General features: G+C 45.4%; 1 protein-coding gene across 1 annotated transcript in view; it reads right to left on the bottom strand.

Moving 5' to 3' along the window:
* DRC2 (dynein regulatory complex subunit 2) overlaps positions 1 to 10,346 on the bottom strand; it is an 11,530-nt gene extending 1,184 nt beyond the window's left edge. The window contains exons 1-6 of the mRNA XM_077753292.1: positions 10,011 to 10,346; positions 8,756 to 8,923; positions 2,974 to 3,143; positions 2,173 to 2,311; positions 637 to 834; positions 220 to 438 (exon numbers count right to left, since the gene is read on the bottom strand). Coding sequence (XP_077609418.1) covers positions 220 to 438; positions 637 to 834; positions 2,173 to 2,311; positions 2,974 to 3,143; positions 8,756 to 8,923; positions 10,011 to 10,142 — 1,026 coding nt within the window. The 5' untranslated portion in view covers positions 10,143 to 10,346. The remainder of the gene's footprint in view (positions 1 to 219; positions 439 to 636; positions 835 to 2,172; positions 2,312 to 2,973; positions 3,144 to 8,755; positions 8,924 to 10,010) is intronic.
* Positions 10,347 to 12,324: the final 1,978 nt, after the last annotated feature.

The raw sequence follows: 12,324 nt of genomic DNA, 5'->3' as shown, positions 1-12,324 counted from the left end.
CCCCCCGCTTGTGTTGTCTCTCTGTCTCTGTCAAAATAAATAAACTTTAAAAATAAAATAAAGTAAAATAAGGTAAAATGTGAGAGGGGAGGAAACCTGGAATAAAAAAGGCACTCAGGCAGGAAGCAGGAGAAAGCCCTCTACCCCTCTCCAACCCCTTTCACTTTGCAGGAGCCAAGTGCCTTGGTTTTGTTTTGACTGCCCTCTCCCCTCCATTACCTTATCAACAGTCTTTCTCAGGGCCTTGAGGGTGGCATTACTTTCCAAAGTAAGTTTGACTAAATTTTCCTGTGATATTTCCCGGCTGTGAGTCCTTTGGGCCTTAAGTTTTCGCAGTTGTGCAAGGACCAACTCCTTGTCCTTACGAATGTACTGGTTCTGGTCTTCACTCTCACGGCTGTGCACCATGATCTTGCCTCTTAAAACAATTATGGAGTCCTGGAGGAACAGAATAGATTAGAGGAAACGCTTGCCTGGCTGAAGGTCTTCAATGAGACTGGTAAAAGGACCATCTGGGGACTGAAATCCAAGGAGATCATCTTTCCCCAGCCAGGGGTCCAGTAGAACTTGGGAGAAGATGAATAGGGGATAATGGAGCAGTGAGAGCAGTGAGTATTTCCAGTTGGCTGCACTAACCTGTCGTCTCTGTATTTTTTTCATCTGTGCTTCAATCTCTTTGGAGCTCTTTTCATCTTTCACCTTCAGAGTCTCAAAGGCAATCTTTTGATCGTCTGTGGCATCAGTATAATTCTTGAGTGCATCCTGGAACCTTCTCCACAGATCTTCTACTGTATTCTCCAGTTGCAGTCTTAGAAAATGCTTCTCTTCTAAATTCTAGGAAGTGGTGTCAAAATAGCCAGTGCTTGGAATTACCCTATTAGTGCCCTTTTACTGCCTCCAGCAACCTCATCTTCTTGAACTGTTTCTAACATAGTACGGGGCAGAGGTCGCCAATGAAAATGCCTACAAAGAGCAGGCAGATGTTATAAATAAGTGCTGTACGCTAGATGAGGCCTGTAGTGAACCAGAGAGGAAATGTTCCCAGGGGGTTGGGAGTAGGGGTATAGCATACCCTCTCGGCTTCACATGAATGTCCTCATTTGGAAACGTGGCCCAGTGTTACCAGATCTTTTTTCAAGGGAAGTTAAAATTTTGTATTTTTTGTGAAACCTTTCCATTTTTAAATGTAGGAAACTTATTTAAAAATTTACAAGGGGCACCTGGGTGGCTCAGTCAGATGAGTGTCCTACTTCAGCTCAGGTCATGATCTCATGGCTCATGGGTTCAAGCCCCATGTCAGGTTCTGTGCTGACAGCTCAGAGCCTGGAGCCTGCTTTGGATTCTGTCTCCATCTCTCGCTGCCCCTCCCCGACTCACTCACTCACACACACACACACACACACACACACACACACACACACACTCTCTCTCTCTCTCTCTCTCTCTCTCTTTCTCAAATATAAATAAACATTTAAAAACTTTTTCGTTTTTAAATTCACAAAACAGTATGGGGCAAAATAAAAACAAAGAGCCCCATGCCCAAACCCAGGTCTGCAAGGTAACTAAGTTTGCCACCTCCAGGGTGGTAGAAAGCACTTTGGGCCAAGGGCAGAACTGGCTTCCCCTCCTGGCTCTATCACAGGGCAGCAGCATAACTTTGCCAGGTCACATTACTTCTTTGGGCCTCAGTTTCTTCATTTATTTATTTATTTTTAAATGTCTTATTTATTTCTAGGAGAGAGAGAGAGAGAGACAGCGTGAGCAGGGGAGGGTCAGAGAGAGAGGGAGTCACAGACTGAAACAGGCTCCAGGCTCCGAGCTAGCAGTCAGCACAGAGCCCGACGCGGGGCTCGAACCCACAAACCGCGAGATCATGACCTAAGCGAAAGTCAGACGCTCAACCGACTAAGCCACCCAGGCGCCCCAGTTTCTTCATTTACAATTCACAGGGGTGAAGCCAAATGATCTCCTTGGTGCCTTTTAGCTCTAAAATGCATTTCCTTGACATTCCAGAATGGTTCTTCCCAACCAGTTTCTATAAATTACAAAATGCAGTAGGGGTATAGGCATTCTCTTGACTGTGTTGATCAGGGGTCTCTACAAGCTCCAGTGGCCTTGAGCATTTTCTCTTCCTTCTCTCCCAGCTTTTGCCCAGCTACTCTCCCTCCATACCTTGTTTTTGAGATCATCCCACATGCTCTGGAATTCCAGCTTACTTTCATACTCAGAATCTATATAGTTCTGCTCCATGGCCATGAAAACATCTTGTAGGTAGCAAATCTCTTTTTCATGCTGGTCAATAATTGTCTTCCTGTGGGAGACAAGACACTGTCCCTGCACTGAGGGATAAAGCATATGGACCAATAATGACAACTCAAAGCAGTATGTAATAAAACCATATGAATAGTATAAATTCCTAGGTAAACACAGAGAGGGTGGGCCCTATTCTTTTTAGGGTCAGAAAGAATAAGATCGTTTTGATTTTTGAACAGGCAGTACATTTACATGATACAACAAGCAAAACAGTACAGAAGGTTTCAGTGAGAAGGCTCCCTCCCATCCCTGATCCCTACCAGATGGGTTGGATTTTGATAGCTGAAAGTAGGTGGTGACAGTGTTAAAGACAGGGACCTAGCATGGGGGTAGGGAAGCTAAATCCATAACTTTAAACACATGTTGGTTTAGAAGGAACTCAGGAGAGGGGCGCCTGGGTGGCTCAGTCGGCTAAGTGTCCGACTTTTGATATCAGCTCAGGTCTTGATCTCAGGGTTGTGAGTTCAAGCCCTTCATTGGGCTCCACGCTGGGGAGTGGAGCCTACTTAAAAAAAAAAAAGGAAGGAACTCAGGATATTCTCTGCTGGGGCCATATCATCAGCAAGGTGGGGTCCTCCATGGTGCTGGTATAGAGAGCTCCTCGACAGGCTCTGCATACTCTCCTGACCTCAGTCCCTGAGTCCTCTTATGCCGCCATACCTTTCTGTCTCAAACTCCTTGGTTAGGGCCTCCAGCTCCATGTTGTAGCTCTCCTCTAGGAGGTTGAGCCGGCTTCTCTGTAGTGCTAAGAGCTGATCAATGCTGTGCAGGTGGCTGCGCAGAGCATGTGCGTACTGCTCCTCAGCTTCCGACAGGTCCCTGGCTAAAGACTGGGTAGGAAACAGAGATCCCATTTTGGCTGAATGACGTCGGTGTGAGAAAATAAAAATGTATTCGGCTCGTCAGCTAGATGGCATGAATGCCATTTTCCCCTAGTTCCTGATGCTAGCTCTTTGGCTCTAAGAGTGCTGGTTCTCCCATTCATGAATGAAAAGTAAGAGTGACGTTTGGAAACCCCATGTAGCCATCCACTGTCCCAGGGACAACAGATATTTACACTGATGAGGCTACCACTAAAGGGAATCAAGGATTCTTAGAGAAATGCCTGCTCCAAGATGTGAGGTGGAAAATAAACAAGTAGAACCAAGGGTATCTTGTCATGCAACTTAGCAAAGCAGCTATGGAAGACCAATAGGGTCATGTCAAAAGGACTCAGGAGCCCAACAAAAGTGGCTCACTGTGGCAGATTATATCTTCTAAAGTCGGGCTCGACAATATCTCCTATCCTACAATCTTCTGCAGTGTGACCTTGTCACCCCTCCATCAGGAGGTATTCTCTCTTCCATCTCCTTGAATTTGGGCAGACACTGTGACTACTTGGATCGTTAGAACATGGTGGAAACGACACTGTGCCAGTTCAGGCATAACCCTTATGTGGCCTGGAAGCTTCTGCTTCCTGTCCCTTGGCATGCTTGCTCTTGGGACACTCCTTCCAGGAACCCAGCCATCACATTGTGAGAAGGGCAGCGCACGGGAAGGGGCCACGTAAGGCATTCTGGTCAGCCGTCTGGCTGAGCTCCCTGCCGAGCTCCCAGCTGACTCTCAGAATCAACCGCCAGCCCCCTCAGACATCCAGCCCCGTCAAGCCTTCAGAAGACTGTAGCCCCAACTGACATCTGACTGAAAACTGTAGGGGAGATACCGAGCAAGAACCCCCTGGGTGAACTAAGTCAACAGACTGTGAGAAATAATAAAATAAACTGTTCTAAGTCACTGATCTAGGAGTGGTTTGTTATGTAGCAATAGAGAGCTGGAACACTTCCACTGGCAAGAAGGGGGACAGAGTGAGCATCAGTAAGGATAAAAACTATGATCAACTGAAAAGTATCAAGTATCTTTGATTATGAATTCATAAGGATACTTTAAAAAATTGGTTACCTTTGGAGAATACAGACAACCATTTTTTTCAATGGTGTATAAAGGGCAGAGAAAGAGCATTTATGCTGCGTTTATTATATAAACTATACCTCTTGGTAACTGAATGGCAAATGACAGAGGTATCTCTTTAAGAAATATTCAAGCTAATAAATGAAAAATGAATGATCTTATTAGAAAACCAGCATTTTGTAACCCCCAGTGAATTAAGAAATAAACAACAACTGCTAGCATCACATAAAGGGGGACGCGTGGGTGGCTCAGTTGGTCGAGCACCCAACTCTTGATTTTGGTTCAGGTCATGCATGGTTTGTGAGTCCTACACTGGGCTCTGTGCTGGTAGTGCGGAGTCTGGGATTCTCTCTCTGCCCCTCCCCTCACATGCACGCACTCTCACTCTCAAAATAAATAAATGACCATTTTTTTTAAAATCACAAGAAAAGACTACCAGATGCATGCGCTTCCTGATGGAAGAATACAACATTTCTAAGCTTCTAGACCTAATGGCAAAATATAGGAAATACAGAAAACAAAGTAACATGTTAAACTACAATACAGAATACTATGCAGTTGTTTTAAGAAAAAAGAGAGAGTGAAGTTCTTTATGGACTAATGTAGAATAGTCCCTAGGATATATTGCTCAGTGAAAAAGACAAGGGGCAAAACAGGATGTAGGACTATCATTTGCATTAAAAAAAGTTTACTTGCGTGCCTGGGTGGCTCAGTCAGTTAAGCGTCTGACTTCAGCTCAGGTTACGATCTTGTGGTTTGTGAATTCAAGCCCCACGTTGGGCTCTGTGCTGACAGCTCAGAGCCTGGAGCCTGCTTCAGATTCTGTGTCTCCCTCTCTCTCTGCCCCTCCCTCCCTCCCTCTCTCTCTCAAAAATAAATAAACATTAAAAAAAAAAAGGTTTATTCATGAAATCAAAATGACTGAGCAAGGCACTGGGTGGCTGAAAGTCACTGGTAGGAGGAAACTTTTCTCTGTTTCACCTTATCTTTTGAATTTTGAATAAAGAGTGTATTACCTATTTAAAAATGTAAAACAAATTACGATTAAAGTGAATGAAACACAAAAAGGATTTAGTAAGTGCCCACAGGATCCAGGCACCTTGAGCCATGCACTGTAAGTTGCCCAGCCTCTCTGCAGAGCTGGCTCTTACCTTGTATGTTTGGGATGAGAAAGGATCTTATGAAATAGGTTCTGGTAATGGAAGTCTCCTCACTCACTCAACAGATGATTGCTGAACCAGTCATGTACCAGCACCCTGCTGGAGGCCAAGGATTCAGGGATGAAAAGACCTGCTCATTGCCCCCAAAGAAGCTTGCAGTCTTGTAGTAGAAAGGTGTTATATAAACAGAAAAATACAGTGTAACATGGAAATTGCTATGAGGTCGATGATGTACCAGTGACAATGGGATGTAAAAGGCTGAGTGTCTGTGTCTAAGAGCACAGGGAGAGGCTTCACAGAACAGAGGTCATTTGTATCACTCCTGAAGGAGGAGTGAGAGTTTGCCAGGAAGACTGAAGAGATGGGAAGAATTCCAAAGAGAAGGAACAGCACGTGCAAAAACACAGGTAAGAAACAAGGAAAGGTGCAGGCAGAGGCCAGAACATGAAGGGCTTTGGTGTTTTTTTTTCTTCCCTGAAAGAAAGGAGCCACTAAAATTTAAGCAGTGGAGTAACAGGATCGGATTTTTGTTTCAAAAAGATAATTCTGGGGGACCTGGGTGGCTCAGTTGGCTGAGCGTCGGACTTTGGCTCAGGTTATGATCTCCTAGTTCGTGAGTTCGAGTCCCATGTCAGGCTCACTGCTGTCAAGGCAGAGCCTGCTTCAGATCCTCTGTCCCCCTCTCTCTGCTCCTCCCTCACTTGCGCTTTCTCTCTCAAAAATAAATGAACACTAAAAAGTAAATAAATAAAAAGATAATCCTGGTAGTTGTGTAGACAGTCACCTGGAGGTGGCCAGGCATGAAAGGCTGGAAGAGATAGGGGCCCTACTGCAACAGTCCATGTGAGAGAAAATGCCCGGGTCTCCGCTGCAGCAGGACAGGGGGGAAGAAAAGCAGGGTATGGCTTTGGAAAGTACTTCAGCAAAAGATTTATACAAAACTTAGTAACAGAAATTCAGGGGTGGAGGCAAAACCTAGGGTGATTCCCGGGTTTGTGCTGAGTGGTTTGGTGAGTGGCACAGGCCACCTGAATAGAGAGTAAGGAAGACCATATTGTGGAAGAATTGCTTTGGGCCTCGCCAGGGAAGGGGAAGCTCCTTAGTTCAGTTGTGAGGACAATGCAACAGCCAGGAACAGTTATCTAGGAATCTTGAATAGAGGGATGTGGAATTCACGAAAGAAATCCAGACTGCTGTTATATACCTGGAAGTCATTGACATAAAAGTGGTATTTAAAATCAGGGTATTGTGGGGCGCCTGGGTGGCTTAGTCGGTTAAGCGTCCGACTTCCGCTTAGGTCATGATCTCGCGGTTCGTGGGTTCGAGCCCCACGTCGGGCTCTGTGCTGACTGCCAGCTCAGAGCCTGGAGCCAATTTCAGAGTCTGTATTTCCCTCTCTCTCTGACCCTCCCCTGCTCATGCTGTCTCTCTCTCTCTCCTAGAAATAAATAAAAAATATTTAAAAAAATAATAAAATAAAATCAGGGTATTGTGTACGACGCTATAGGCCCTAGATACCCGGTTAGAGGGTGAGATGGCCCGGACTCAGAAACCTGGGAGATGCTAAAGTTCAGGGGATGGAGAGAGAAAGATAAACTCACAAAGGGGACTGGATGCATATATCCCAGAAGCAGGAGAAAAACCACGAGAATGGTGACATGGAAACCAGTTTGAGCCCCGCACTGGGCTCTCTGCTGTAGGCACAGGGCCTGCTTCAGATCTTCTGTCCCAATCTCTCCTCCCCTCACCCTCTCAAAAATAAATAAACATTTTTTTTAAAAGGCCATAAGGTATAACTAGTGGCATGAGGAAGTCTAATGTAGAGTGGTTTTTATAAATCTGGGGACTCCTAGTATGTTATCATCTGAAGCTTGCCCAGGTCTACTAGTTTGTTTTTTTTCCCCCAAGAGTTAGGCTGTGAAGGAGAGATGCGTGTTTGCAAGAGGGGGCATGCCAGGCTAACAATGAATATTTTGCTCTTATTGTGGGATTTCCGTTGTTGTTTTCAGATAGAAAATACTAAGTAGGAGTCAGTACACAGAGGTTAAAAATAGGATAAAAGACGGGATATAGCAAAATCCCTTAGAATAAAAGATGGTATGTGGGGTGCCTGGGTGCCTCAGTCGGTTATTTGTCTGACTCTTGACTTCGGCGGAGTTCAGTTTATGGGTTCGAGCTCCCTGTGGGGCTCTGTGCTGACAGCATGGAGCCTTGTTGGGATTCTCTCTCCCTCTCCCTCTGCCCCTTCCCCTCACACTCAAGTGCACATGTTGTCTTTCTCTCTCTCTCAAAAATAAAGAAATAAACTTGAATACAAGAAAAAAGATATGGACTCAACTCAGGAATCTTCCAAGAGCATAAGGATGGCTGATTGAGTTGCTTAGAGATCCAGAACTACTCTTATCCTTGGAGATCTCAATCTCATGCATCAAAGAGGCCTAACAGAATTTGGTTAAGTAAAGCACCAGAGTGGGAATCAAGAAACTCATGCTCTGGTTCCAGCTCTCTCACTGACTAGCTGTGTGACCTTGGGCAAGTTAGTTCCCTTCTCTGGAACTGAGTCTTCTCACATTGAAATGAAGACCCAGACTAAGTTTAAGTCATTGGGTGATATCTGTTGTGCCTTACAACTCTAAAATTGTATAGTGCTGCTATTAGGCAGTAGATAACCCAGGAAAATGGCTACCCTGAGGGGGCAGGGAGAGGGATGACAGCCCAGTACTCTATTTTTCATTTCAGTGAAAACTGGTATTAACAATAGCCGGCTTCATCACAGCCTGCATCTTGTAAGGCTGATAAATAGGGGCGCCTGGGTGGCTCAGTCGGTTAAGCACCTGACTTTGACTCAGGTCATAATCTCACGGTTCATGGGTTTGAGCCCCACACTGGGCTCTGTGCTGACAGCTCAGAGCCTGGAGCCTGCTTTGGATTCTGTCTCTCTCTGCCCCTCTCCTGCTCATGCTCTGTCTCTCTCAGTCTCTCAAAAATAAATAAACATTAAAAAAAAAAAAAAGACTGATAAATAAATGGGGCGCCTGAGTGGCACAGTTGGTTAAGCAACTGACTCTTGATTTAAGCTCAAGTCATGATCTCACAATGATCATGGTTGGTGAGATGGAGTTCTGGGTGGGTCTCTGTGCTGACAGTGAGGACCTTGCTTGGGATTCTCTCTCCCTCTCTCTCCCTGACCCTTCCTCTCCTCTCTCTCAAAATAAAAATTTTTTAAACTATTAAAAAAAAAGATGGACAAATAAATTAATTCAGTAGGCCCATTCTATTAAGAGGTCAAGGCAACCAGGTTCAAGTGTTTCCTTGATGTTTCCTCAATTGCCTACCTTGATGACACTGTCCTTGCAGTCCACCACTCGTTCGAATGTTTGGCTGAGGATCTCAATGTCCTTATGCAGCTCTCTGGTCTTGACTTCCCTAAGGACAGTTCTCCACTGTGTGTTAATCTTGTTAAGGTTCAGAGCACTGTTTTGCTCCTCCTTGGCCAGCTTGTCCTGTGTGAAGGAATAAATACACTCCCTGGAGGTCAGGCCCTAAAGCCCTGTTACAGCAAAATAAAAAAGATCATTTTTAAAAGTTAATTAATTAAATAAAAAGGGGCACGTGGGTGGCTCAGTCCGTTAAGCATCTGACCCTTGATTTCAGCTCAGGTCATGATCTCATGGTTCATGGGTTTGATCCCCCAAATCAGGCTCATTGCAGAGCTTGGAGTCTGCTTGGGATTCTCTCTCTCTCTCTCTCTCTCTCTCTCTTTCACTGTCTCTCTGCCCCCTCCCACTCATTCCTTCTCCCCCTCTCTCAAAATAAATACACTTTGTTTTTTTTTTTTTAAATTTTTAATGTTTTATTTATTTCTAGGAGAGAGAGAGAGAGACAGCATGAGCAGGGGAGGGTCAGAGAGAGAGGGAGTCACAGACTCTGAAACAGGCTCCAGGCTCCGAGCTGGCAGTCAGCACAGAGCCCGATGCGGGGCTCGAACCCACGAACCACGAGATCATGACCTAAGCGAAAGTCGGCCGCTTAACCGACTAAGCCACCCAGGTGCCCCAAAATAAATAACACTTTGAAACAATAAAATAAACAAGATCATAGTTTGTCAACTGACACCTTACTCTTTTTCTTTTCCGAGGGACCAAATTTCCTGATGACTAACACTCCGGGAATTCTCGTCCTTGTTTTGGGGATAGTCTGAAGTATGACAGGAACAGCCTGATGGCACTTTAGGGAGGGCAAGGGTGAATTTACTTCAGGTGAAGACATCAAAGTAGGATGTTGTTTGTAATGACCTATCTCCAGGGAGTATATCAGAATTTCAGACAAGCTCAGACAACGGATAACACCTACCATCCTAGTCTGGGGCTCAGTTGTGACTATTAACCTCCTTACCACTTGACCCCCTCCATACTTCACAAAGAACTGCTTCCTCCCCAAACAATGTTGCCAGAAATCTAAATATATTTGGGTCTCAAGATTTCCGGAGGAGAGGAGGCCAACATGAAAATGAGGGGGCCATGATGAGAGGATCCAGGGGCAGTGTAGGGAGTGGGAGGGGTTGGGCAGAGTAATGCATTAAGCCATCACCTTCAAGAACTGGCTCAGGAGCCTCTCTTTCTTCTTGGCCATCTCCTCCTCTGCCAGCAACTTCTGCTGAAACAGAAGCAGCTGCTCCTCATCGGACAGGGGAATCTTGGCCTTCTTCCCTTTCTTAGACATAGCTGGGCGGGGGACTGTGTCTAGGCAAGGATCCTCGGTCTGCTTTGGCGAGCGGTAGAGGAGGTAGGAGGAAAGTGCCCCAGAACAGGGACTTCTGGAACTGCCCCCTGAATGGTAGCGGGGACCTTAGATCTGTCCTCCTGTAAGAAAGAGCTTGGGAGAGCGGGGAGGCTGGGATCTGGAGCCAAAAGACGCATATCCGTCTCCTAGCAACGGGGCTCTCACTAAGATGGCGCTGTGAAAGGTTAGCAGCAGGGACCCTGGGTTGGAGCGCCGACTGCTGGCTGGAGGACTGCAGTCAGTTTTTGAGAGATGTTTTACTTCTCAAAAGCCGTAGCCTCCTCACTGAACCTTTTTAAACCTTTTAAGACCTTTTGGGTGGAGGTTGCTTTTAATAGAATGGCCATATTTTAGCATATTGATAACAAATTTTGAAGAGAATGTGGAGAAATCCTCATACATTGCTGGTGGGGATGTAAAACAGTGCAGCCATGTTGGAAAAAATGTTGGCAGTTTTTTTTTTTTTTTAATTTTTATTTATTTTTGAAAGACAGAGATACAGAGCGTGAGCAGGGGAGGGAGAAAGAGAGAGGGAGACACAGAATCTGAAGCAGGCTCCAGGCTCTGAGCTGTCAGCACAGAGCCCCACACGGAGCTCGAACTCACCAACTGGGGGATCATGATCTGAGCTAAAGTCGGCCGCCTAACCGACTGAGCCACTCAGTCACCCTCTTGGCAGTTTCTTAAAATGTTAAACATAAATATACTATGTGATCCAGCAATTTCACTCTTACATAACAATCTAAGAGAAATGGGAACATATCCACACAAAGACTTACACAGAAATGTTCTTAGCAGCAATACTCATAATAGCCCAATTGAAAACAACCCACATGTCCACTGACATTTGAATGGGTAGACAAAATATGCTCTTTTAATACAATGGAATACTATCCAGCAACAAAAAGGAACAGGTTACAGATGTGTACTACCACGTGGATGAACTACAAAAATATGCTCAGTGATAGGGGTCAGACACAAGAGACTAGATATTGTAAGTTTCCATTTATATGAAATATCCAGAAAAGGCAAAGCTAGAAAATCAGAAAGTAGACTACTAATTGCCTGGGGAAGGGAAAGGGGAGATTAATATTAAATGTGCATGAAAGATCATATTGCATTGATGAAAATGTTCCAAAGTTGATTTATGTTGGGAGTGGCTGGGTGGCTCAGTCGGTTGAGTGTCCAACTCTTGATTTTAGCTCAGGTCATGATCCCAGGATTGTGGGATTGAGGCCCATGATGGGCTCTGTGCTGAATGTGGAGCCTGCTTGAGTGCTCTCTCTCCCTCTCTCTCTCTCTTTTTCTCTCTCTCCCTCTGCCCCCTTTCCCAGCTCTCTCTCTTCTCTCTAAAATTAAAAATATATATATTTTTTTTATGTTTTGTTTATTTCTGAGACAGAGAAACAGCATGAGCAGGGGAGAGTCAGAGAGAGAGGGAGACACAGAATCTGAAACAGATTCCAGGCTCTGAGCTGGCTGTCAGCACAGAGCCCAACGCGGGACTCGAACCCATGAGCCGTGAGATCATGACCTGAGCCGAAGTTGGACGCTTAACCGACTGAGCCACCCAGGGGCCCTCAAATTCTTATTCCTGAAGGGTCTGGGCCATTAGTAGTCCTGCCCGAATTGGGCTGTTATAGTTTTCCATTTACCCAGTCATGGGGCATAGTAATACTAAGAGACAGTCTGAGGAATCACCTGTGTCCCAGACATTCTTTTCCTTACTTCCTTGTGGAACAGTTCAATTTCCCCTTGGTAGTCAGGATCAGTTCCAGGCAGTGCAGTGACTCCCTTCTTTGCTTGTTGACTCAGAGGGATGAGGAGCCCAAAGTGGCTGGATGACAGTCCCAACTTCTGGTTCGATGGAATCATTCTCGTGTCACCTGATGGAAGTATTCCTCCTTTGGCGGTAAGACCTCTGGGGCAGCAGAACATAAGGTTCCAGCAACAAAGGCAACAAATTTGTTAGTGGATAATAGTTATTGGTGCCACTCCCATTTCTACTCCTTGATTCCTGGACCTGTGAATCATGGCTATTAGAGAAAAGCACCATATATTGGGTGCTGACTCAGAACACTTACAGCCTTCTGGAGAATGTCGCCCCAGCTCTGCAAGGTAT

The sequence above is a fragment of the Crocuta crocuta genome, unplaced genomic scaffold (genome assembly GCF_008692635.1).
Source record: "Crocuta crocuta isolate KB4526 unplaced genomic scaffold, BGI_CrCroc_1.0 scaffold30, whole genome shotgun sequence".
NCBI classification, from domain to species: domain Eukaryota; kingdom Metazoa; phylum Chordata; class Mammalia; order Carnivora; family Hyaenidae; genus Crocuta; species Crocuta crocuta.
This window is presented reverse-complemented; position numbering and strand designations above follow the sequence as displayed.